The sequence below is a fragment of the Manis javanica genome, chromosome 7 (assembly GCF_040802235.1).
Source record: "Manis javanica isolate MJ-LG chromosome 7, MJ_LKY, whole genome shotgun sequence".
Taxonomy (NCBI): Eukaryota; Metazoa; Chordata; class Mammalia; order Pholidota; family Manidae; genus Manis; species Manis javanica.
The window spans coordinates 47,526,268-47,552,616 of NC_133162.1; the positions used below are offsets into that span (position 1 = coordinate 47,526,268).

Consider the following 26,349-nt stretch of genomic DNA (forward strand, 5'->3'; position numbering starts at 1 on the left):
TTTTTCTTTGTTGTATTTCTAAAAAGGAATAAAAAAATCACAGTTCATATATATATTTTTTAAATTATTTTTTATTGAAGGGTAGTTGACACACAGGATTACATTAGTTTCAGGTGTACAACACAGTGATTCAACATTTATATACATGATAACTCTAGCTACCAGCTATCACCATACAAAGTTGTTACAATATTTTGACTATATTCCTTATGCTATACATTACATCCCGGTTACTTATTTATTTTACAATTGGAAGTACTTTTTTTTTTTTTTTTTTTAGAGGGCATCTCTCATATTTATTGATCAAATGGTTGTTAACAACAATAAAATTCTGTATAGGGGCGTCAATGCTCAAGGCACAATCATTAATCCACCCCAAGCCTAATTTTCATCAGTCTCCAATCTTCTAAAGCGTAACGAACAAGTTCTTACATGGAGAACAAATTCTTACATAGTGAATAAGTTACATGGTGAACAGTACAAGGGCAGTCATCACAGAAACTTTTGGTTTTGCTCATGCATTATGACACAGTTCATATTTTTAATAAGCCTTTTTCCTTGGGTAATAATTGAAGGCTTTTTACACTTTTTCTAAAATTGGATATTTTAATCTGGCTGGCTGCATATAGATTATGCAGAAATGAAATAATTTTAAGACTTAGGAATCTGGTGAAGATATAGTATAGACATTTTGATTACAATACTTTTCTTAAATGTTATCTCAAGAAGTATTCCTTATCTTAGTTGCTATTTTAATTTCAGGCCTTTGTAGTTAAAAACCAGAAATTGGTTCCTCTGGACCATTTGATAGTCCACTGGATCCAGTGGACTTGTCTTGTTTATATGTGTCTATTTTTCCACATAAGGGAAATGTATTAGCTGTCTTGTGAACAGTCATGTGTATATATGCCTTCATAGGCCAGTGAAAGTTTTGAAGGAAACAAAATAAGAGTTAGATATAAATACAGACTAGGTAACAAGATCAGATTAGAATCAAAGTTGTAATTCAGCCTAGAAATTCACACACAGGGTTTCTTAAAGTACTGTATCAAAGGATCTCTTAATGTCAAAGACTGTGCACCATGGGTAGTTGGCCTATAGTACAAGCACGTTTTTTTGAAATGTCTTTTTAAGTTTAATTTTTATTTTTTTATTCAAGTATAGTTGATACACAATATATTGGTTTCAAGTATACAACACAGTGGTTCAACAATTACACATATTATTAAATCCTAACCCCAACTAATGCAGTTACTGTCAACATAGGAAGATGTTACAGAACCTTGGCTATTCTCCATGCTGCACTTCCATCCCCATGACCACCTTACATTATGATTGAGATTTTTGAGCTCCTTTATTCCACGTACCCTCTTCGCTCACCTACCCCAACCTCTCCCCCATTGGTAACCACCAGTCACTTCTCAGTGTCTGTGAGTCTACTGCTTTTTTGTTCGTTGTGTTTTGTTTTGTTTTTAGATTCCACAAATTAGTAAAATCATATGGCTTTGTCTTTGAAATCTTACTTTTTTCTCAATGTTTTGTATGCTATCCTATATTTATTTCTATATAAAATTTAAAGATTGATATTCAGCAAATTGATACCCTAGAAGATTCTTCATATTTCTATGTTGACTTTCTTATGGCACAGCGAGATGTGATTTTGAGAAATGCAGTTGTACAAAAAGCCAAATCTTGCTACATATAGGAATGAAGACTAGAGTATACCAAACTTAAGTAGTTTTTAGGGGGACAGTCATTGAAGGCAAAATAATGCAGTACAGTTAATTCTTGAACAACTCAGGTCTTGGGGTGCCAACCCCTTCACAGTTGAAAAGCTGCATATAACTTGAATCTCCAAAACTGAACTAATAAAATAGCCCACTATTAACTGAATCCTTACTTATAACATAAACAATACACTAACACAGTTTGTTATATGTGTTATATACTGTATTCTAACAGTAAAGCTAGCAAAAACAATTCTTTTTTAAAATTGTTGCAGATCTCCAAAAAGTTTTCCAATGTATTTAGTGAGAAAATCTGCATATAAGTGGATCCATGCAATTCAAACCCTTGTTCAAGAGTCAACTGTATTGAATTTTCTTGTGCATTTTTTTTGTACACATTTGGCTTATAAAATGTTGAAATAACTTTTAAAGAAAACTATGGGCTGTTGTTACAATGTTATGCTGTTCATCATATATGTGTACTTATATTAGAAATACCTCATTTCGTAGCCAGCCAGTGAAATGTTCTGTGTACATCTCTGACTTGGAGCTTTATCTTTAGAGCAGTTGAACAACAGATGGATGACAGTTCTGTTCCAATTGGCATGCTGTCCAAAATAAAAGAAGAAACCCAGCATCTAAAGGTTACACACTTGGAGTATTTCAGTCTTTGGTGTCTAATGTTAACCCTAGAGTCAAAATCAAAGGATAATAAAAAAAATCACCAAAATATATGGTTAATGCCTGCTTCAGAAATGTAAGTGGTCCATTTAATACAGTAAAATTTCAGTAATTTGGATTAGCTAGTGGAATGGCATTTGGAATTCATGACAAATACAGGTCATGTAGCATGTTAAATATGTGCAATTTCATATATTCATGCCAATTCCAGGTGGCTTTCAATGAATTGTGTCTAAGTAGATCACGGTTTTTAATTTTCAGTAGAAATCTTATTTTAGAAAGTAAATCTTTTTCATCAGTGAAGAGTATAAATTTGAATATTGTAAGGTGAATTTTGGCATATTGATAGAGTACAAATTAATGATGTTTTATTTAGTATTTTAAATACTAGTATTTAAAAGTTCATATATTTTTTAAGTTTTGATACAGATTCAAATTTTGTAAAACTGGCCAATCTTGTATTTTGTGAGATCCATTTTTTTTTACAAGGTACTTATAAGATTGTAATATTGTATATCTTTGCATAGTATTTTTCTTATTATTTGGTTGTTTTTGATCCATTTCCTTGCAGAATGAATATTGATAATAATGTGACTTTAGAAATAATTGGATCATTAGTTCTATAATAGTAGACTTTAACATAAGGAAACCACCCAGTGGAGAAAGTTAGATAGTTTTTGATAGATTGCAGAAGTACAGTGAATATGTCATGTATATACACCAACAAACTTCTGAGGTTATATAGTATTTAATAGTGACTAAGAGATTGTAAATGCTTAATACTTATTTCTTAAAAGAAGTGAAATTGTCAATTTGCTTGCTATTATTATTATTTTTGTTAAGATATCATTGATACACAATCTTTGAAGGTTTTTACAACATTCACGCGTATTATCAAGTCCCCCCCAAACCTCATTGCAGTCACTGTCCATCAACGTAATAAGATGTTACAGAGTCACTACTTGTCTCCTCCATGCTGTACTGCCTTCCCCATGAGCCACCTACATTATGTGCGCTAATCATAATGCCCCTTAATCCCCTTCTCCCTCCCTCCCCACCCATCCTCCCCAACTCCTCCCCTTTGGTAACCGCTAGTCCCTTCTTGGAGTCTGAATCTGCTGCTGTTTTGTTCCTTCAGTTTTGCTTTGTTGTTATACTCCACAAATGAGTGAAATCATTTGGTACTTGTCTTTCTCCTCTTGGCTTATTTCACTGAGCGTAATACACTCTAGTTGCATCCATGTGCTGCAAATCACCTGCCATTATTTTAATAACAAAAAATTATAAGTGCTCTTACACATACTAAAGAAATAGGTTACTGTTGCCACATCAGATTTAAGGACACGTTATTACAGTGTGCTTCTGTAATGTTACGTGTGTCAGCACAGAAATAGAGGTGTTATTCAAGGATCAAAGTGCTGATCCCAGCCTCTCTGTGCTACAAGGGAGATGCTCCCTAGCACCTGTCTGGAGGCCTATTGGTGAGATTATTTTAAAACCAATAGACTGTTTCCTCAGCATTTCTAACACTTGAGTGTAAATTATGGAAACTATAAAAATGACAGACTCAATATTAGTGCTTTTATAAGGGATCAGATGACTAAGTACAGTTGACCCTTGAACAACTTGGGGATTAGAGATGCTGACCCCCTTGCCCCCACGCCTGCTGCAGTTGTAAATGTGCATATAACTTTTGGCTTCCCCAAAACGTAACTACTAATATACTACTGTTGACCGGGAAACCTTACCAATAACATGAGTGGTTGATTAACACATGTTTTTTGTTAATGTGTATACAGTATTATATACTGTATTCTTAAAATAAAGTCACAGAAAATATTTTTTTAAATTGTCACAAATCCCCAAAAAAACTTCCATGTGTTAGAAAATCCATGCATAAGTAGACTCACACAGTTCAAACCCATTACTGTTTAAGGGTAGGCTGTAAATTGTTGGAAAATGCAGAGTGTTTTTGTATGTGATGTAAATGGAAGCATTATTTCTCTGTTTCTCTTTCTCCTTCATAGGGAGGAAAATGGCAACTGCATTGGAAACCTAATCAGAATAGAACGTGTAAGGACAGTTTGTGATGGACAATATTTGCATAATTTCCAACGTAAAAATGGTGCCATGCCCATCACAAATCTAATGGCAGGTGACAGAGTTATTTTAAGTGGAGAAGAGAGAACACTGTTTGCATTGTCTAGGGGATATGTGAAAGAGATTAACATGACAACAGTAATCTGTTTATTAGACAGGTAATGAAATGTTCCCTTTTGTGTGTGGGGGAGAGTGAGGAGTAACAGTTTTATTGACATAAAATCACATACCATACAGTTAATCCATTTAAATTGTACAATTCAGCAGCTTTTAGTATTGTTATGCAACCATCATGAAAATCAATTTTAGAAACATTTTCATCACCCCAGGAAGAGCCCTGTGCCCTTTAGCATTCACTCCCCCAGCCCTAGGCAGCCACCAGTTTCCTTTCTGTCTCTATAGACTTGCCTGTTCTGAGCATTTCATATAAATGGGATCATACAATATGTGGTCTTTTGTAGCTGTTTCACCTGGCATACTGTTTTCAAGGTTCATCTTCATGTAGTAGCAGGTGTCAGTACTTCAATCCTTTTTTTAAAAAACAGGTAAAATTCATATAAAATGGACCAATAACCATTTTAAAATGTACAGGTCAGTGGTATTTAGTACATTGAAAATATTGTGTAATCATTACTTCTATCTAATTCCAGGACACTTTCTTAATCCTGAAGCTTCATACCCATTAAGCAGTCACTTGTGACTTCTCCCTCCCTTCAGCCTCTGGCAACAATTAATCTGCTTTTCTGTCTTTGGATTTATCTATTCTGAGTATTTCATGTGAATAGAACCACAATACATGACCTTTTTTGTTGGGCTTCTTTTGCTTAGCATAAGGTTTATGAGGTTCACTTTGGCATTTATCAATACTTCATTTCTTTTTATGGCTGAATAATATTCCATTATGTGTATAGACCACATTTTGTTCATCCATTCACCAGCTAAGTGACATCTGAGTTGTTTCCACTTTTGGGGTATTAATGGCAAGTGTTGCTACAAATAGTCACATACAAATTTTTATGTGAACATATTTTTATTTGCCTTTGTAGATACCTCCTAGTGGAATTGTTGCATCATGTGCTGATTTCATCTTTAACATTTTGAAAACTACCAACTGCTAAGTGTTTGCCTTGTACATTACTTTCCATACTGCTAATGTGCACATAACCTCATCTAACTCTCATAACCACATGTGTGGCAGGCAGGACAGATACCCTGTGTTCGCTGTAAAGCTTATTTCTCCTTAGCACTATGGGCACTCATCATTTCAATCTCTCCTGTTTTTTAAAGAAAAAAAATTTTTTTTCCATTTATAGTTGTGATATATTTTATCTCAGTTAAAACAAAATGAGTTGATTTAAAGGAAAATATTAAATAGTAGAATAGTTGGTATGAAAATTTGTGGTATCCATATTCTCCAATATCCATATTCCCCTCTTCCACGTACTTCCTTATATTTCAGTGGAGGCATGTGTCACCATTTCTTAATGAATGTTGATCAGCAATTGGGGTGCAGTGACTTATGTGTAACTACAACAGAACTGTCCAGACTTGTTCTCTACCAATCTGTAATCCTAGTTAAGCTATAACCAAGCCTAGTCTGGGTTTCATGATATGGGAGTATGAACCATGATATTTCTGTTTTCTGTTAGGATTTCCTGTAATCTTTTGCAGTATTTATTTTAGTGTCTATTCCGTATTTGGTACTTTGCAAATCCTTGAGGAATTTATCATCTGTGGGTAGACAAATACATATTTCAGTCTAATATGACAAGTATTCAAATTGATGGGAACATGGAGGAGAGGCAACCCAATTTTAGAAAGCTCAGGGAAGGCTTTTTGAAAAAGATCATTCTGGATCTTCATTCTGTGGATTAATAAGGTAGACTGGTGAAGCACTGAGAAGAGTATACTGGATAGAGGAAACGTGGTGCATTAAGGCATGATGATGCAATAATATAGCTTGAAATGGAGCGTTCAGGAAAGTGTAGGTAATTATTTCTGGAATGTAATATATAAAGAAGGAAGAAATTGGAGGGGTCAGGTCATAGAAGGTCTTATATACTACATTAAAAAGTTTTGACTTTATTCATTCAGATGCATTGGAGAGTTTTAAACAGAAGAATGACAATAATCAGATTTGCTTTTTTCTGTGGATGCATTGTGGAAAATAGAGTTAATTAACGGAGGCAAAACTGAAGAAATCAGGGAACTATTATACTGGTCCAGGCTAAAGGTGACTGAGGGCAGGGTAGTTTTGGCAGAGAGGATGGAATGACTTGAAGAGTATTTAAAAAGTAAAATTGGCTGGCGTTTGTATATTGATTGGAAGTACGGGTTGGGGAGAGGGAGAGGGAAGGATCAAGGTAGCAGTGTAGATGCAGGTGCCACTAACTGAGATCAGGACTACAGGAGGAGGGTCAGGTTCAGCAGGGATGAAGAGTTGTTCAGTTTTGAATATACTGAATTTTCATAACTGGATTTTAACCAAGTGGAAAGATCTTGGTGCCTGCTGTATATCCAGCCTTGAAGCTTCTGGGGAACCAGGTGGGAGAGGAAGGTGAGATCGGGCCTGAAGATTTAGAGTCCTGCAGATTTAGATCCCCATGTAGGCATAGATCAAAGGGAAAATAACAAGAAAGAGTGGTGCAGAGAACCAGGGAGGGGACCCTAAGGAACACCAGGGTTTTAGAGGCTGGTGGAGGAGTGGGAGAAGGCCTCAGGAAAGAGACCTGTACCCCAGGCTTGAGGAAGAAGGAGCTGTCTGCTCAGGATCCCTCTAAGCATGATAAGCCAGGTTAAATTGCAAGGCCAAGTGAATTGTCAGCAAATGTAGGGTCCTAATTTTTAACTGCTTTGACCTTGGTGCCTGGTGCCGTCCCCTTCTCCCACCAGTCTCAGGTCTCATGCTGTCTTTGATTGGCAAGTGTGAATTTGGGGCTGGTAGCCATTTTAATAGCTATGCTGGCCCATTTGCTCTTTTAGCAGACAGCTACCTATTTCTTATACAGACCAATTGATGATGTTAATTGAAATACATCTGTGTGCACTTGTTTGCTGTTTTAGGAACTTGTCAGTACTTCCAGAATCAACTTTGTTCAGATTGGACCAGGAAGAAAAAAATTGTGATATAGATACCCCATTAGGAAATCTTTCTAAATTGATGGAAAATACTTGCATCAGGTTTGTAACAATGAATGAATCTGAATTTTACCCCATCTTCATAAGGAATATTACTAAAAGCATTTTTTTCTTTTTAGCCAAAAACTTCGAGATTTAATCATTGACTTTCGTGAACCCCAGTTTATATCCTACCTCAGTTCTGTTCTTCCACATGATGCAAAAGATACCGTTGCCTGCATTCTAAAAGGTATGCTATAATCAGCATGTCTGCTTCCATTAAGCTTTCTTGATTCTGTTTATAATTTTATCTGTATTACAGTCTATAATTTAATTTATTAAACTTAAAATTATACTTTTCAGACAGACTCTTTGGTAGAAATTTATATATATCCTTTGATGTCACCATGATATTTTCTTACTTTGAAAAGATGTACTGAAGGACAGACTTGAATAGAGGCTGCTTTTCTTATAAAACAGTTAATTTGCTCATTAAAATTCAACACTTTTTCCTGTTATTTTTAAATTTAAATGTAGGTTTGAATAAACCTCAGAGGCAAGCAATGAAAAAGGTACTCCTTTCAAAAGACTACACACTCATCGTGGGCATGCCTGGAACAGGAAAAACAACTACAATATGTACTCTAGTAAGGTTATTCTTTTGCTTAGAAACTAAATATTTAAATCAGCTTCTCAGTCAGAGAATGTGATATTTGATACCAAAAGGGATGAATTTTAAATCAAAATGCCTTTATTTCCATTTATCTTTTTAGAATGACATGAGAAATAGAAAAGCTAAATCATGTAGATTTCTTACATTTAGGATTATCTAAGGTCCCTTTCTGTTGGTAGCATATGTATCATTGTTTTCCTTTCCTTTAAAAAATGATAAATTGTACCAAGGCAGCTGAAATATGTTTCTTGGGTTTTTTTACATGTCAGTAAATTTCTGAGCAGTCTTAGAGTAATCAGAAGGATGACAGAAAATATTTACTGATTGATACTGTGTGCCAGACACCATTCAAGTTTATATGTATTGTTTTATTATCACTAATAATATATTATTAATGTCATTAATAACATGACAATAATGCCATGCTATTTTTATAAAACATTTTGGTTTTATAGTTTCCAAAAGAGTTACATGGCTTAGCTCTTAGATATGCTTCCTATTAAGTTTTCTGATTCTATTTGAAAAATGTAAACATGTTAAAATTTATCTGGAATTAAAAGTAATTCTGTTTTCCTTTCTCTTATTCATTGTTAGGTACGAATTCTCTATGCCTGTGGTTTTAGTGTTTTGTTGACCAGCTATACTCACTCTGCTGTTGACAATATTCTTTTGAAGTTAGTGAAGTTTAAAATTGGATTTTTGCGCCTGGGTCAGACTCAAAAGGTTCATCCAGGTATCCAGAAATTTACAGAGGAGGAAATTTGCAGATCAGAGTCCATTAAATCCTTAGCCCTTCTAGAGGAACTCTACAATAGTCAAGTAAGTACAATTATTGTATAATAATACTGACAATAGTTTTTGTAGCTGAGAATGAGGGCAGAAAATATATTCTGGGAGATTCAGTCACATTGAACAAATTTGCATGTGTTTAATTTATAGAAGTCAATGGACGAGTTTATTAATTTGTACTTTGCTGTTTGCTTCTAAACTGAAATGAAGTTGCTGGTTTATTATTCAGGGCTCTTCTGGTTTACTGTATCCTAGTAAAGGAAAATTCTGTTTCTCTCTACTCAGAACACTTCTGACACTAAATACCTGGAGTTAGTGCAGACCCCACTGGTTCAGGGTTCATGAGACTGCCCCAAACTTCAGTTCTCAGTTGCACAGCTGAGCCTCCTCTGCTTCTGAACAACCATGAATAAATCAGGGTTGGCATAACCCTCTCCTTGGGTTCAATAATTTGCTGGAATAGTTCACAAAACTCAAGAAATTGCTTTTCTTCCTATGTTACTGGCTATATAATACACTCAGAAGTAGCCAAATGGAAAAGATGTGGAGGGGAAGGTATGTGGAAAGGGGTATGGAGTTCTTATGCCCTCTCCAAGTAAACCACCCTTCCATCACCATGTGTTCACCAATCCTGGAGCTCTCCCAACATGTTTGTTGAGGGTTTTTATGGAGATACTGTTACATAGGCATGATTAATTAAATCATTGGCCATTGGTCAATAGCTTGATGCCCAGTCCCTCTCCCTTTTCTGGTGGTGGCGAAGTAGAGGTAGATTAGGTGGAAGTGGAGCTGAAAGTTCTAGCCTTCTGATTACAGGGTTGGTTCCTTCACAACCAGCTTCCATCCCTTATTAGCATAAACTCAGGTATGGTTGAAAGAGGCTTTTTTTTTTTTATTAAGGTGTCATTGATATATGCAATCTTATAAAGATTTCACATGAGCAACATTGTGGTTTCAACATTCACCTATATTATCAAGTCCCTCACACATACCCCATTGCAGTCACTGTCCATCAGCGCAGTAAAATGCTATAGAATCACTACGTGTCTTCTCTGTGCTCTCCTGTTTTCTCCGAGACTACCTATATTATGTGTGCTAATTATGCCCCTTAATCCTCTTCTCCCTCCCAGCCCACCCTCTCAAACCCTTCCCTTTGGTAATTGCTAGTCCCGTCTTGGAGTCTGTGAGTCTGCTGATGTTCTGTTCCTTCAGTTTTGCTTCGTTGTTACACTCCACAAATGAGTGAAATCATTTGGTACTTGTCTTTCTCCTACTAGCATATTTCACTGAGCATAATGCCTTCTAGCTCCATCCATGTTGTTGCAACTGGTAGGATTTGTTTTCTTATGACTTAATATTCCATTGTGTATATTTACCACATCTCTACTGATGGACACTTAGGTTGCTTCCATATCTTGACGACTGTAAATAGTGCTGCGGTAAACATATGGTTGCATATGTCTTTTTGAATCTGAGAACTTGTATTCTTAGGGTAAATTCCTAGAAGTGGAATTCCTGGGTCAAATGATATTTCTATTTTGAGTTTTTTGAGGAACTTCCATATTGCTTTCCACAATGGTTGATCTAATTTACATTCCCACCAACAGTGTAGGAGGGTACCCCTTTCTCCAGATCCTCACAAGCATTTGTTGTTCCTTGCCTTTTGGATGTCGGCCATCCTAACTGGTGTGAGGTGATCTCTCATTGTGGTTTTAATTTGCATTTCTTTGATAATTAGTGATGTGCAGCATCTTTTCATGTGCCTGTTGGCCATCTGAATTTCTTCTTTGGAGAAATGTGTGTTCAGATCCTCCACCCATTTTTTAATCAGGTAATTTGCTTTTTGGTTGTTGAGGCGTGTGAGTTCTTCATATATTTTGGATGTTAACCTCTTATCGGATATGTCATTTACAAATATATTCTCCCATACTGTAGGGTGCCTTTTTGTTCTGCTGATGGTGTCCTTTGCTCTACAGAAAATTTTTAGTTTGATATAGTCCCACTTGTTCATTTTCACCCCTGTTTCCCTTGCCTGAGGAGATATGTTCATGAAAAAGTTGTGCATGTTTATATTCATGAGATGTTTGCCTATGTTTTTTTCTAAGAGTTTTATGGTTTCATGACTTACATTCAGGTTTTTTATCTATTTCAAGTTTACTTTTGTGTATGGAGTTAGTAATCCAGTTTCATTCTCTTACATGTAGCTGTCCAGTTTTGCCAACACCAGCTGTTGAAGAGGCTGTCATTTCCCCATTGTATATCCATGGGTCCTTTATCGTATATTAATTGACCATATATGCTTGGGTTTGTATCTGGGCTTTCTATTCTGTTCCATTGGCCTATGGGTCTGTTCTTGTGCCAGTACCAAATTGTCTTGATTACTTTGGCTTTGTAGTAGAGCTTAAAATTGGGGAGCATAATCCCCCCAGTTTTATTCTTCCTTCTCAGGATTGCTTTGGCTATTCGGGGTCATTTGTGGTTCCATATGAATTTTAGAACTATTTGTTGTAGTTTGTTGAAGAATGCTGTTGGAATTTTGATAGGGATTGCATTGAATCTGTAGATTGCTTTAGGCAGGATGGCTATTTTGATATTATTAATTCTTTCTATCCATGAGCACGGGTGTATTTCCATTTATTGGTGCTTTTAATTTCTCTCATGAGTGTCTTGTAGTTTTCAGGGTATAGGTCTTTTACCTCCTTGGTTAGGTTTATTCCTGAGTGTTTTATTCTTTCTGATGCATTTGTAAATAGAATTGTTTTCCTCATTTCTCTTCTAGTTCATCGTTAGTATATAGGAATGGGGCAGCGCCCTCTAGTGCAGATGCTCTACTCTTGAGCTGTGGAGCACCTGGAGCAGTAGGGGGCGTGGGGTCACAGTTGAGTGGCACCAGTGCCTGATGGGAGGAAAGAGTTCTTAACTGTTTCCTGGCTGCAGTGCCTGCCTCCACTGCCTGGTCCAGTGGGCCAAGTGTGCAAGGAGGAGCCTCTGCCTTATGCCCCTGTAGTTGCCATAGGTGGGGGTGCCCTCTGGCTGGCCTGGCACGATTGTTGGGGCAGCAGGTGTGCGGACTGGTGTGCACTGGGAGGAAGGAGCAGCAGGCTGCATACCTCAGTGGGGGCACCTCAGGAACATTTAAAGCTCCTGAAAGCTCCCAGCCTGCTGGACTGAGTGTACCAGAACAATTTTATACACTTGTCCTTTCTCCTGAGCAGCAAGCTCTATGTAATCCTTGTCCCTTTAGCACCCCTCTAACTGTTGGAAAGTCTTTCAAAGTGCTCGCCTTTCTTTTGTCCCGGAGCAGCCGGTTGTGGGGACCTGTTCTCCACAAGTGGCTGGAATCTCAGTCTCTCTGAGCATTCTGCCTCACTTTGCTTTCCAACCCCACTAATCTCCAGAGCACCATGTAATGTAGGTTCATACTCCTGGAGCAGATCTCTAGGGGTGGGTGTTTAGCAATCCTGGGCTTCTACCCCCTCACTGCTCCATTTCTCTTTCTCCCATCTGTGAGCTGGGGTCGGGGGAGGGCTTGGGTCCTGCTGGATCATGGCTTTCCTACTTTGCTCTTTTCTGTGTGGCCTTCTCTTCTCCCCAAATGTAGACAGTTTGTTCTGCAGGCTTTGGGTTGTTCTTTCAGGATTAGTTGTATTTGCTGTATTTTCATGTTATATGTGGTTTTGGGAGGAGGTTTCTGCCTCACTTGTCACACTGCCATCTTTTCCTCTGCCTCTGAAAGGGGCTTCTTATAATTAACAAAAGATGTTCTTTACAGTCCTGACCCTTAGAAAATACCTAGTGTTTTAAGAGTTCTGTGCCAAGAACAAGGAAGAAGATGAAATATATATTTCTTAATTATATTACAATATCACACCTAGAAAACTACTCAAGGATTGTTTAGTGGGTTTGAACTAGAAGCAATGGTACATGAGCAGTCTTGTGATAGGTATTTCTAGACTTTAATGTAGAACCTAATATTTTTTTAAATTATTATTAAGATATTATTGATATACACTCTTATGAAGGTTTCACATGAAAAAACAATGTGGTTACTACATTTACCCCAAGTCCCCATCCATACCCCAATGCAGTCATTGTCCATCAGTGTAGTAAGATGCCGCAAATTCACTGTTTGCTTTCTCTGTGCTACACTGTTTTCCCCGTGATCCTGCACACCATGTGTACTAAACATAATACCCTTCAGTCCCCTTCTCCCTCCCTCCCCACCTGCCGTCCCACACCCCTCCCCTTTGGTAACCATTAATCCCTTCTTGGAGTCTCTGAGTCTGCTGCTATTTTGTAGAACCTAATTTTTATTTTATTATTTAATATCTGTATGTTTTTACTGGGACGTCTTGATAATTTTTGTCTTTAAAAAATGATCTGAAATAAATTAGATTTAATAAGCTGTTCCTTCAGCTCCTTTGCCTGTCTACTATCTATAGTAGTTATTGAAGAAGTTTGAAGTGGCTGAGATGTTTATCTGGTTGACTTTTTCTAAATTAACCTTTATTTTGATATAATTATGGATTCACATGCAGTTTGAAGAAATAATAGGTCATGTATACCATGTTGGTCAGAAGTAACATTTTGCAGAACACTAGTAAAATATCCAACCAGAATATTGACATTGATACAGTCTAGATACTGAATAGTTCCATTACCACAAGGATCATTTATGTTGCACTGTTATAACTGTACGCACTTCATTCCTACCCCATCCTCTTCTTAACCCCTGATAACCACTTATATGTTCTCCATTTCTGTAATTTAGTCGTTTCAAGTATGTTATATAAATGGAACTATACAGTATGCACCTTTTGGGATTGCTGTTTTGCATTTATCCTAATACCCTGGGGATTCAGTTTGTTGCATGTATCAATTTTTGTTCCTTTTTATTGGTAAGGATTGTTCCTTGTATGCATATACCACAGTTTGTTTAACCATTCATCCATTGAAAAACATCTAGATTGTTTCCAGTTTTTGGCTATTATGAATAAAGCTGCTATAGACATTAATGTATAGGGTTTTGTATGAACACTAAGTCTTTATTTCTCTGGGATAACTGCTCAGGTGCAGTTACTGTACTGGGTCATTTGGTAGTTGCATGTTCAGTTTTTTAAAAATCTACCAAACTTTTCCAAAGCATCTGTACCATTTCACATTCCTACCAGCAATATATGAATGATCCTTGTCAGCACTGGGTGGTATTCCTGTTTCTCATTTTGGACATTCTGATAGGTATAGTGGTATCTCACTGTGATTTTAATTTGCATTTCCTTAATGGCTCATGATGGTTTCATGTGCTTGTTTGCCATCTATATATACTCTTCAGTGAAATGTCTCTTTGTTGTCCATCTGGATATTTTTTTTTTTCCTGTTGAGTGAGAGATTTCTTTATATCTTCTAGATATTAGTCCTTTATTGTATATATTTGAGGATATTTTCTCCCATTTTGTAGTTTGTTTTTTCATCCTCTTTACAGGATGTTTTTTTTAAATTAATTAATTAATTAATTTTGTTGTCATTAATCTACAGTTACATGAAGAATATTATGTTTCCTAGGGTCCCCCCTTCACCAAGTCCCCCCCCAACACCCCATTACAGTCACTGTCCATCAGTGTAGTAAGATGCTGTAGAATCACTACTTGTCTTCTCTGTGTTGCACAGCCCTCCCCATGCTCCCCCCCCCACATTATACATGCTAATCGTAATGTCCCTTTTCTTTTTCCCCACCCTTATCCCTCCCTTCCCTCCCTTTCTCCCCGGTCCCTTTCACTTTGGTAACTGTTAGTCCATTCTTAGATTCTATGATTCTGCTGCTGTTTTGTTCCTTCAGTCTTTCTTTGTTCTTATAGTCTTTGGGTTTGAGGTGAGAGTCTCTTGTAAGCAGCATAGAGATGGGTCTTGCTTTTTTATCCATTCTATTATTCTGTGTCTTTTGATTGGTGCATTTAGTCCATTTACATTTAGGGTGATTATTGAAAGATATGTACTTATTGCCATTGCAGGCTTTAGATTTGTGGTTGCCAAAGGTTCAAGATTAGCTTCTTTAGTATCTTACTGTCTAACTTAACTCACTTATTGAGCTATTTTAAACACTTTCTGGTTATTCTTTATTTTTCTCCCTTCTTATTCCTCTTCCTCCGTTCTTTATATGTTGGTTGTTTTATTCTGTGCTGTTTTGTGCTTCCTTTAACTGCTTTTGTGGGTAGTTGATTTTATTTTTTGCCTTTAGTTAGTATTTGGTTGGTCTGCTTTCTTTGCTGTGATTTTATTTTCTCTGGTGACATCTATTTAGTCTTAGGTGTGCTCCCATCTAGAGCAGTCCCTCTAAAATACCCTGTAGAGGTGGTTTGTGGGAGGCAAATTCCCTCAACTTTTGCTTGTCTGGGAATTGTTTAATCCCTCCTTCATATTTAAATGATAGTCATGCTGGATACAGTATCCTTGGTTCAAGGCCCTTCTCTTTCATTGCATTAAATATATCATGCTGTTCTCTTCTGGCCTGTAAGGTTTCTGTTGAGAAGTCTGATGATAGCCTGATGGGTTTTCCTTTGTAGGTGACCTTTTTTCTCTCTCTGGCTGCCTTTAATACTCTGTCTTTGTCCTTGATCATTGCCATTTTAATTATTATGTGTCTTGGTGTTGTCCTGTTTGGGTCCCTTCTGTTGGGAGTTCTGTGTGCTTCCGTAGTCTGAGCAACTATTTCCTCCCCCAGTTTGGGGAAGTTTTCAGCAATTATTTCCTCAAATACACTTTCTTTCCCTTTTTCTCTCTCTTCTTCTGGTACCCCTATAATGCGGATATTGTTCCTTTTGAATTGGTTGCACAGGTCTCTTTATATTGTTTCATTCCTGGAGATCCTTTTGTCTCTCTCTGCGTCAGCTTCTATGCGTTCCTGTTCTCTGGTTTCTATTCCATCAATGGCCTCTTGCATCTTACCCATTCTGCTATTAAATCCTTCCAGAGATTGTTTCATTTCTGTAATCTCCCTCCAGACATCATCCCTTAGCTCTTGTATATTTCTCTGCAGTTCTGTCAGCATGTTTATGATTTTTATTTTGAATTCTTTTCAGGGAGACTGGTTAGGTCTGTCTCTGCAGATCCTCTTTCTGGGGTTGTCTGAACTATTTTGGACTGGACTAAATTTTTTTGCCTTTTCATGGTTATAGTGGTGGCTGTGGGCAGGTTGCAGGTGTGTCAGCTGGGAGAAGAAAGTCCTTTCCTGCTTGCTGGATGCCTTGCCCTTCTCCGCTGCCTGTGTTGGTTACCCGCACTCCTGGAGCAGCCACCGGGTTAGTCCCCTAAGCTGCTGTGGGCGGGGTCTCCTTCAGAGCAGCGCGGAGCCCTGCGGGGAGTGGCAGGCACGCCAGGTGCGCTTCTCTGCCATAGCGGCGCCCCTGCCAGGCTGCTGTGTGCCAGCAGCGGCCTTTGGGTCTGGCCTCGGCGGCTGTGCGTTGGGCTGTGATTCCTGTTAGCTGCTGGGAACACGGCTGCTCCCTCTGGCACTGCTGCAGGTGCGCACGGGCCTCTCCCTTGCCCCTCTGGTGCTGCCGCCGCTGGCACACACTGGCCGCTCAGTTGCCGCCGCTGCAGGCTCACACGCACCTCTCCTGGGCTCCTCTGGCATCACTGCCGCCAGTGCGCACAGGCCACTCCTGGGCTGCTCAGTTGCCTCCCCTGCGGGATCGCACGAGCCGCTCCTGGTCCCCTCTGGCGCTGCCAGCACACATGGGCCACTCCCGGTCTCCTCCGGTGCTGCTGCTTCTGTCACGCGGTCCACTCTCCCACTACTGGGCCGGTGTGTCGGGGTCCACGCCAATTCGGGGACTTCCGTGAGGGTCTTCAGAGCTGTGCTGCTGCCCAGGGTGTTAGGGCGCCTAAAGTTCCCCTGGATTCCCAGTTGCTGGCTAACTGTGCTGGGATCACTGCGTCCAGCTGTGGGGTCCCTGTCTCTTTAAGACTTGCCAGAAGCACTCACTTTTCTTTTGTCTCAGGGGCAGCGGTTGGGAGGATCTGCCCACAGGTTTTGCTTTTCTATTTTTCTAATAACCAGCACCCTGTGCACCTTGTGTCTGCGCTCAGGGTGCGGATTTCTAGAGCTGGTTGGTTAGCAGTCCTGGCCTTTCACTCCCTCCCTGTTCCAACGCCTTTCTTCCTGCCGGGTTCTGGGGTGGGGGGGGGCGTTCAGATCCCGCCAGGCCGCAGCTTGTATCTTACCCGCTTCGTGTGATGTTGAGTTCTCGCAGATGTAGATGTAGCCTGGCTGTTGTACTGTATCCACTGGTGTCTCTTATAGGAATAGTTGTATTTATTGTATTTTCATAAATATATATGTTTTTGGGAGGAGATTTCAACTGAACTACTCACGCCTCCATCTTCCCGTGATCCTCTCTCTACAGGACATTTTGTAGCAGAATAGGTTTTAATTTTGATGAAGTCCAGTATATAAATTTGTTAATCTTATGCATTCTGTTTTTGTCAGGTCTCAGAACTGTCTAGTTCTAGATGCTGAAAATTTCTATTTTTTTCCTAAAAGTTTTACACTTTTATGTTTTACATTTAAGTCTGACCATTTTGAATTTATTTTTATATATGGTGTGAGATTTAGATCAAGGTTTATTTTTTTGCCCATTAATGTTCGATTGCTATAGCACCACTTCTTGGAAAACCTCGTTGAGTTGCTTTTCCACCTTCATTCAAACGTCCGTTGGATAGCATAGAGAAGACAAATAGTGACTCTGACATCTTACTATACTGATAAGACAGTCACTTCAATGGGGTGTGGGGAGAACTTGATAATATGGGTGAATGTAGTAACCACAATGTTTTTCATGTGAAACCTTCATAAGAGTGTATATTAATTAATGATACCTTAATAATAAATGAATGAATGAATGAGTGAATGAATGAATGAATGAATACAACTAAAAAAAAATCTATTGTATATAGTTGATGAAAAAAATTTTCAACATTGTGCTCACAAACTGAATTCAGCTGCCTGAAGATTTATACTCCATGAACAAGTGGGATTTATTGTGACTGGTGGATCATTCAGCAATTGAAAAATCAGTCAGTATTATACCACATTCTTTCACTCTCAGCATGCCTCTATCATTAAATTTGAAGTGACTTCTTTGTAGAAAGCATCGTAATTACTGGTAGATGTTCAGCTTAAGCCTACCATTTTTTGTTGTGGTTTTCTATTTTCTCTGCTTTTTCCTGCCTTATACATTACTTGAACAGTTTTTAGGATTCCATTTTGATTTATCTATAGTATTTTTGTGTGTATCAGTTTAAATAGCTTTTAGTGGTTACTCTTTTGCTCTAGGTATTCATTATGTATACATAATTTAGAATCTTGATATCATTTGACTAGTGCACGTAAAGTTAGAAACCTTGCCTCTTTATGTCCCTTTTCTTTCCCTGTTTATAATTGTCTTAAACATTTATTCTATGTACATTTAGATCTACATTAGACCATGTTATTTTTTCTTTAACCATCAAGCATAATTTGGAGGCGATGGAAAGCTTATTGAATTTGTCGATATTTTTGCTTACTATGTTCTCTGCTCCTGATGTTCCAAGTTTCTGTCTTTTATCATTTCCTTTTTCACAGGTACTTTAAAATCTTTGTCATATAATTCTAACATTGCTGTCATCTGGGTGATGGCATGTATTGATGGTCTATTTTTTATTCAGTTTGAGAGATTTCCCTGATTATGTGTATAAAAAGTGAGTTTTGATGAAACCTGAGCATTTTTGTATCTTTTTATCTAAAACTGTTTAACTGTCTTCCTGTAATAGTACTCCAGTACAGGCAAGAGGATATACTACTTTGTTACTGCTAGGTGGGGGTTGAAGGCCAGGTTTCCCGTTTGGACTCTGCTAACACACAAGGTGGTGAGCTCCTCATTACTGTGGGTTGGGGTAGAAGTCTAGGCTCCCACACAGTCTCCTGTGACACTGTAGGGGGCGCATATTACCAGTCAGCAGGGATGAAATTCCTGTCTCCCTTTGGCCTTCTCTAAGACTACCTCACAGGGCTTGGGGGCACCTCACTACACTTTGAGAAGGGTGGAAATCTAGGCTCCCCATTCAGCCTTTGGTGGTGGTGGTGGGGGTGAGGCAGCTTTTTCTGTGTTGTTTGGCTAGTGTGGATTAGTTATTGTATATAAGTCTTCTGTCCGCTAGGCTTTCCCATTCCTGTTCCTTTGGCTTTTGTTGGAGCTCCTTTTGGTTTGTACCCATTGGTGTTCCTGAGTTACTAGCCTTTTCAGCTCTAAATCTGCAATATATGAGGCAAACAGAAAACCCGGGAACACACCACTGTGCTGTTCCTCAGGTCCCAGGGTCCCATCTTCCGAGAAGTAAAGTCCTGGTTGTCATGTAAAAAAAAAATAAAATTATTAACTTATTGCCTCTTGAGTATTTCAGATTTCCATTTGGAAATATCCCAATTTGAACATTGTTATAGTGTCCGGAAAATTTACTTGATTTTTAAAAATTTCTAGTAAATTAAAAATATTTTTACATGATATAAATATTTCAGAATTAAAAAATACTGGGGAACCTGTTCTGGAGACAAAGAATTTTTTTTGAACTTTTAATTTAAAAAATGGGAAAAACAAGTTATATTTTTCAGACAAGTAACTGACCTATTTTTTTGTTTTTAGCTTATAGTTGCAACAACATGTATGGGAATAAATCATCCAATATTTTCTCGTAAAATTTTTGATTTTTGTATTGTGGATGAAGCCTCTCAAATTAGCCAACCAATATGTCTAGGGCCACTTTTTTTTTCACGGAGATTTGTGTTGGTGGGGGATCATCAGCAGCTTCCTCCCCTGGTGCTAAACCATGAAGCAAGGTAAGCAGACACTGAAATTTAAATTTTAAACTAGATTTTTTTTTTAAGGGACAGTTTCCAATACATTGGTAACCCTCAATTTGATTTGTTGACAGAGCTCTTGGCATGAGTGAAAGCTTATTCAAGCGGCTGGAGCGGAATAAGAATGCTGTTGTTCAATTAACTGTGCAGTACAGAATGAATAGGTATTTGTAACAGTGTCCACTGTGAGTGGTTTTCATGTTGATTTTCATCTGTCCAAACTAAAAGTTGTTTTTGTAATTTCTTTAGTAAAATTATGTCTTTAAGTAATAAATTGACATATGAAGGAAAGCTGGAGTGTGGATCAGACAAAGTGGCCAATGCAGTGATTAACCTACCTAACTTCAAAGATGTGAAGCTGGAACTGGAACTTTATGCTGATTATTCTGAAAATCCTTGGCTGATTGGAGTATTTAAGCCAAACAATCCTGTTTGTTTTCTTAATATGGACAAGGTAAGGAACAAAGATTTTTAGTTTTTCTGCTTTTGTCCTATTGTTTAAATTGCTCAGTGTTCAGTAGCAAATGCTTCATTAGAGTTTATCAGTTAAAACTGGCATACTTCATGTACTTCAACACAAAATAATCTTTTCTTTCTATGGATCCAATATCTTTGGGAGGAGGTTTATTCTGAGGATTGCTAGATGTCAAAATTGACTTGAAGTAGGGAAAGCAAGAAAGTGAACTCAAGTGTGTAATTACATTTCCTAGAAAAGAAATTGGCATTGATGCTATGAAAGCATTGGGTTTACAAATGGAGACATTACTTTCTAGAGCAGTTTTAGGTTCATGGCAAAATTGAGTTGAAAGTACTGACATTTCCTATATATTATATTACCTCCTGCCCCTACATATACACAAAGATCTCCTTAAAAATTTGTCATTAAATAAAAATCTTCAAAAGGACCTTAAATGACTTGAGTCTTATTACTAGGAACTAAGAACAAAATTTTGATCCTATATTACTACATTTGTTTTACATAGTACTTCTCAGTATTGAAGTCTTTACATAAGTTCAAATAAAAATATAGTGAATATATGTATGCAAATTACTCTAAAATAATACTCTTTTGTTATTAAAATAGGCAGAGTTAGCTGGTTCTTAGAGATAGGCCTTACCATGTGTACCATGATGGAATTTTCATTTCTTAGATATTGCTCTGAGCATTTTAGATTCAAGAATTAGAGACAGGCAGTCTCTGGGAAATTTATTCAGATAAACTGATCTCACAGATGACTGTCTTTATAAACTGCAATTCCAATGTATATTTATAATTCATAATTGTTTACCTCACAAATGATTATCCAGCTTCTTTATATTTGCTATTCAGGTTTGCTCTTTCTTAGCTTCAGAATTTCAAGTAAGTTGTATTAAAAATAATGGTGACTTAGGGATGATGTAGGAGCAAAACAGTCCTTGGAGAGCTTTTACAGGTATGGTAGAACCTGGGGAACTTGATCTGCTACTTACCTGCTACTTTATTTGTATAAAAAGGCAACAAGAAAATAGGAAGAACATAGAAATTAGAGACATATCTAAGTTTGAATCCTAATACCATGATTTATTGTGAGGTCTTGGGCAAATTACTTACATTTCCTTTGATCCCTCCAGAATGGGGGATAATAAACTTAAGTATGTGAAGCCAATGTGTGGTCAGGTTTTATAGAGATTTGAGTCTAACTCTTGCCTTTGGGTGGCTTTTCTGAAGGTGACTAGCATCATTCATTTGTGTTAATTTTTTTACCTTTAACCTTTAAGATAAAGATTTTTCATCTGTTTCATCTGGTAGTACAATCTCTCTAGCTACCTGTGTACCAGCAGTACTTTTAACTTTAGAGACTGTTTTTCAAGAGGATGCAAATTTTTTTATTTAGGTTCCGGCACCAGAACAAGTTGAAAAGAGTGGTGTGAGCAATATAACAGAAGCCAAACTCATAGTTTTCTTGACCTCAATTTTTATTAAGGTAATTTATAATTTAATTTTGAGGGCTAATTAATATTAAAGTACAGAATAATAGAATGTTAGAATGCAAAGAACTAAACTCTAGCATTAATTAACCCTTGTATATTAAGATAAGAGGATTGAAGCCCAGTTTCTTTTGAGAAAATTATTGACTACATAATTTTTTTATAATGGTGTTTTTGGTTTCCATATAAGATAACTTTTTGTAATATCAGATAATTCTGATTGTGTTAATATGGGCTGTAAGTCAGTATGATTGGGGATTGAAAACTTCAGTGTAAGGGATTTCATAAACTGAAATGTATTTCTTTGTGCTATTTTTTGTGTAGCAGTACTGTTCTGGTGGCATGCAAATCATTTTACTGTCGTGAACCTCTAAAAATCAAGGGAGCACTTTTTGAGAAATGATTTCATCTCAGGAAATATGGATGTAAATTTAGAGCAAATTCAAAAATTGCATTTCTCCTTGCAATAGGAAGGTCTATTATAAACATCAGTTGAGTTCAATATGTAAACATTTAATTTAATAAATTTAGTAAAGCTTAAGTAACAAAAGTCAGGATTTTCATTTTAAATTGTGTCCTTTTCTATTCAGGCTGGATGTAATCCATCTGATATTGGCATCATTGCACCATACAGGCAGCAGTTAAAGATCATCAATGATTTATTGTCACATTCTTCTGTTGGGCTGGTCGAAGTTAATACAGTAGATAAATACCAAGGAAGAGACAAAAGTATCATTCTAGTATCTTTTGTTAGAAGTAATAAAGATGGAACTGTGAGTTAATTGTACTTTCTGCTGATTTGGGACATTTTTATCCCCTTTAAAAAAAAAACTGTGGCAAAAAACATGTAACAAAATTTACCATCTTAACTAATTTTAGTTGTATAGTTCATTGAGTATACTCACAATGCTGTGCAGCAGATTTCCAGAACTTTTCATTTTACAAAATTGAAACTCTATACCCCCATTTATAACAGCTCCCCAAGTCCTTCTCCCTCCAGTCCCTGGCATCCACCATTCTGCTTTCTGTAAGTGGAATCATATACTATTTGTCCTTTTGTTGCTGGCTTATTTCACTTAGTATAATGTCCTCAAGATTCATCCATGTTGTAGCATGCATCAGAATTACCTTGCTTTTTAAGGTTGAATAATATTTCATTGCATGTATATACCACATTTTGTTTATGCATTCATCTGTCTGTGGACATTTGTGTTACTTACACCTCTTGACTCATGCATTTGGGGCATTTTAAATATAAAGGCTTCCCTAAATATACTTTTCAAATTATAGATAATTCCACATTTTGTTTTATTGCAATTTTACCTTCTGTAGATTCATTTTTCTTGACTATGTGATAACTCCATACGCTTTTAAAATATATGTAGGAAAAAAGTCTCTTCTGTCAGTTTTACCCTTATAATTACATATATATATGTTTTTTTGGTAGCCTATAGTTTCTTTATGCATATACAGGCAAATAAGACTCATATTTCCCTCCTTTTTTCACAGAAGGTAATATATACGCTATTCTACATGCTTTACTTTTTCCACTTAATAATAGCTTGGAGATTCTCTATCAATACACAGAAAAGATTTCATTCTGTTATTTATAGTTTCATAGTTTTCCATTGTACATACATGTCATGGTATATTTAACAAGTCCCCTGAATCTTCACTTCTAATTACTGTTACAAACAATGTTACTGTGAGTAGGGATACCTCCAATTCTTTATTTTCATTATATGTGTTTAAGTAAGTTTAAATTATGGCTGGGATATCATACCCAAGATAAAACTGAAGTTGGGATTCTGAGCAAGTTTTTCCAACTGGCTAGAATTTTAAATGTGTCAAATCTTTTTTGCAATATATATTTTTAAAGGTAGGAAAATAGTTCAGGACAGTCTGTAATTTTCCAGAACAAACTCAAGATATATAAGAAAACTCAAATAATTGGAAATTACATTTCAGCTTGGTGAACTCTTGAAAGATTGGCGACGTCTTAATGTTGCTATAACTAGAGCCAAACATAAACTGATTCTCCTGGGATGTGTGCCCTCACTGAACCGTTACCCTCCTTTGGCGAAGCTGCTTAATCATCTAAACTCAGAAAAATTGATATCCTTTTGTTTTGTATGTAGTCATATTTGTGCTGTTGTGAGTACTTTATTTGTACCTGTATAAAACTCATTGTCTCATTGTGCTCTATGAGCGTATTTCAAAGATCTGATTTTACAAAGGAAAAGGGAGAAAACGATTCATAGAAAGTAATTTTAAGCAAAAAGTGAAATAAAACGTGATAGAGAAGGATAGTTTATGAAGTGAGAAAGGGGGAAAATAGAGACTTGATTTGTTGCCCTACGAACAGGATGTATGTTTCCTAGAACACATCTAGAAAAACAGCTATCCCTTCTGGTTCCTCTCACCCCATTTTATAACCTTTTTTCAATGTTAAAAAAGCATTATATTAAAAAATGTAAAATTATTCCTTGTCATATTGCAAATTATTTTTTAAATAGATGATCTTTTTAAAAAATGGTATTAAGGTCTTAGGCTAAGATATATAAACCTTATTGCTTAAGTACATTGTTATCCAAAGACTGCCATAAAAATCTTTATAATTTTTTTAGCAGTCCAGTAAACCAAATTATAAAATGTTAAATAATGTCATAAATGTTTTTATAAAGTTCCATATTCTATTAAATATATCTTCCTTAATTTATTTTACATCATTGATCTTCCATCAGGAGAACATGAAAGTCTTTGTTACATATTGGGTGATTTTCAAAGAAGATAAAGCTTTTTCCATACTAGCATGATGATCTCCTTTGACTACTGCCTATTATTAGTGATTTGGGTATGCTGTAAAGTCAATGTTTGGTTAGACTGAAGATACCTCTTATACTGAGGGTATGAAATGATGTAAATGAACTCTGTTCACAGTTCTAATTTTTAATTTTTTTGGTAGAATCTTTTTAAGCATAAAGTTCTATCACCATATAATATTTAACACTGTATTTATTTTTTCAGGACAGGTCCACCCAAAACTGAAAAGTCTAAACTTATAGGTACTATAAATGTGTTTTGTGTGACCTAGAAAGAATTTGATAAATTTTTACAGCATTAAGGATGGATTAACTTCTGGATCTAAGAAACTTTTAAGTCTAAAATTTCAAGACTAATTTGATTTTGTACATTTTTATATTTTTGTGTTTTGAAAGATTAGGTAAGAAAATTGATTTGTTTTTCTTATTTAAGCCCAGTCTTATGATGATGAGAACATAGGTGTGGTTCTTTTCTGTATTTTCAGGTCCCTGATCCAAAGGCCATTTTGCTGTTTTTTTTTACCCCTGACTTTTGCTTTCTGGTATCACATATGTTTTCACGTTAAACCTAATCTTTTAAATGTTATTTATAAATTGATTATTTCCAATTGATTTCTGATTCCCCCTTTCTCTCCCACTTGTTTTTAGTATTTAGTGTTATATAGTGGATTTTGATACGAAATTCTTTTTCTTCTGATAAGAAATTTTGTTTGCTGAATTGATGATAAATTGAAAAGGTATATGCCTGTTTTCACCTATTTATGTTCATATTCCCTTTTGTTTTGGGGGCATGGTTCTTTTTGTATGAAGATATTTTGTGAGACAGAATTACCTCAAAATGCTTAATTTATGCATATGGTGATGGATTTTAATCTCAGTGTATCCATCTGGGGAGAAATCTCATTTAAAGCTTTTTTTTTTAATGAATGTTAAATATGTTAAAATTGTTGCTTCTACCTCACATGTTATTACTTGAATTTTTTATTCAATAAATTGTGTTCTGTTGTTAAATCTTACTGTCAGTTATTAATACCAAGTAATAATTAAGTTCAGGTTGTCTGGCATTTTTCCACTTGTGTGAAATATTGGTAATGGCTACAAAGCTGAAACCAAGGAGTACTGACATAGTTAAGATAATTTATGAAGGATGCACAGGATGGAGTTGATATTGAAGAGACTATGGATCAGACAGGAAAAATTAGGAAATTGCCGAGATAGGGCTTAAATATTGGCTAGGTATCATGATGTTTTATAACAGGAGGGAATATGAGATAATTTCAGTTCCTGGGTGTGATGCCAATAAGAAAATAGGAAAACCAAAAGTTTAGTCAGTGGTTGCCTCTTTACAGATTTATATGACCTGTGAAAGGAAGAAGAGCCTGAGGAGGAGTTCCATTTTTGCTGTCATTTGGGAATCCGTCTTGGTTACAGGATTTTAGCCACTTATTTATTTGAAAGAGTTAGGATCCATCTCTATGTATAAGGTGCTGTGAATTGGAGGCTTAGGGTGAGCTGGAAGTTAAACCAGACCCTCAAAAGAGCTAATAGTGCTTATAGAGTTAATAGCATCACTATGACATC

General features: G+C 36.6%; 1 protein-coding gene across 1 annotated transcript in view; it reads left to right on the top strand.

The window, feature by feature from the left end:
* DNA2 (DNA replication helicase/nuclease 2) overlaps positions 1-25,770 on the top strand; it is a 49,618-nt gene extending 23,848 nt beyond the window's left edge. Inside the window, exons 9-21 of the mRNA XM_017667880.3 lie at positions 2,290-2,484; positions 4,436-4,666; positions 7,572-7,688; positions 7,766-7,875; positions 8,163-8,272; positions 8,893-9,117; positions 19,764-19,957; positions 20,053-20,142; positions 20,228-20,432; positions 21,853-21,942; positions 22,537-22,719; positions 23,915-24,061; positions 24,672-25,770. Of these exons, the coding sequence (XP_017523369.3) occupies positions 2,290-2,484; positions 4,436-4,666; positions 7,572-7,688; positions 7,766-7,875; positions 8,163-8,272; positions 8,893-9,117; positions 19,764-19,957; positions 20,053-20,142; positions 20,228-20,432; positions 21,853-21,942; positions 22,537-22,719; positions 23,915-24,061; positions 24,672-24,740 (1,966 nt within the window). The 3' untranslated portion in view covers positions 24,741-25,770. The remainder of the gene's footprint in view (positions 1-2,289; positions 2,485-4,435; positions 4,667-7,571; positions 7,689-7,765; positions 7,876-8,162; positions 8,273-8,892; positions 9,118-19,763; positions 19,958-20,052; positions 20,143-20,227; positions 20,433-21,852; positions 21,943-22,536; positions 22,720-23,914; positions 24,062-24,671) is intronic.
* Positions 25,771-26,349: the final 579 nt, after the last annotated feature.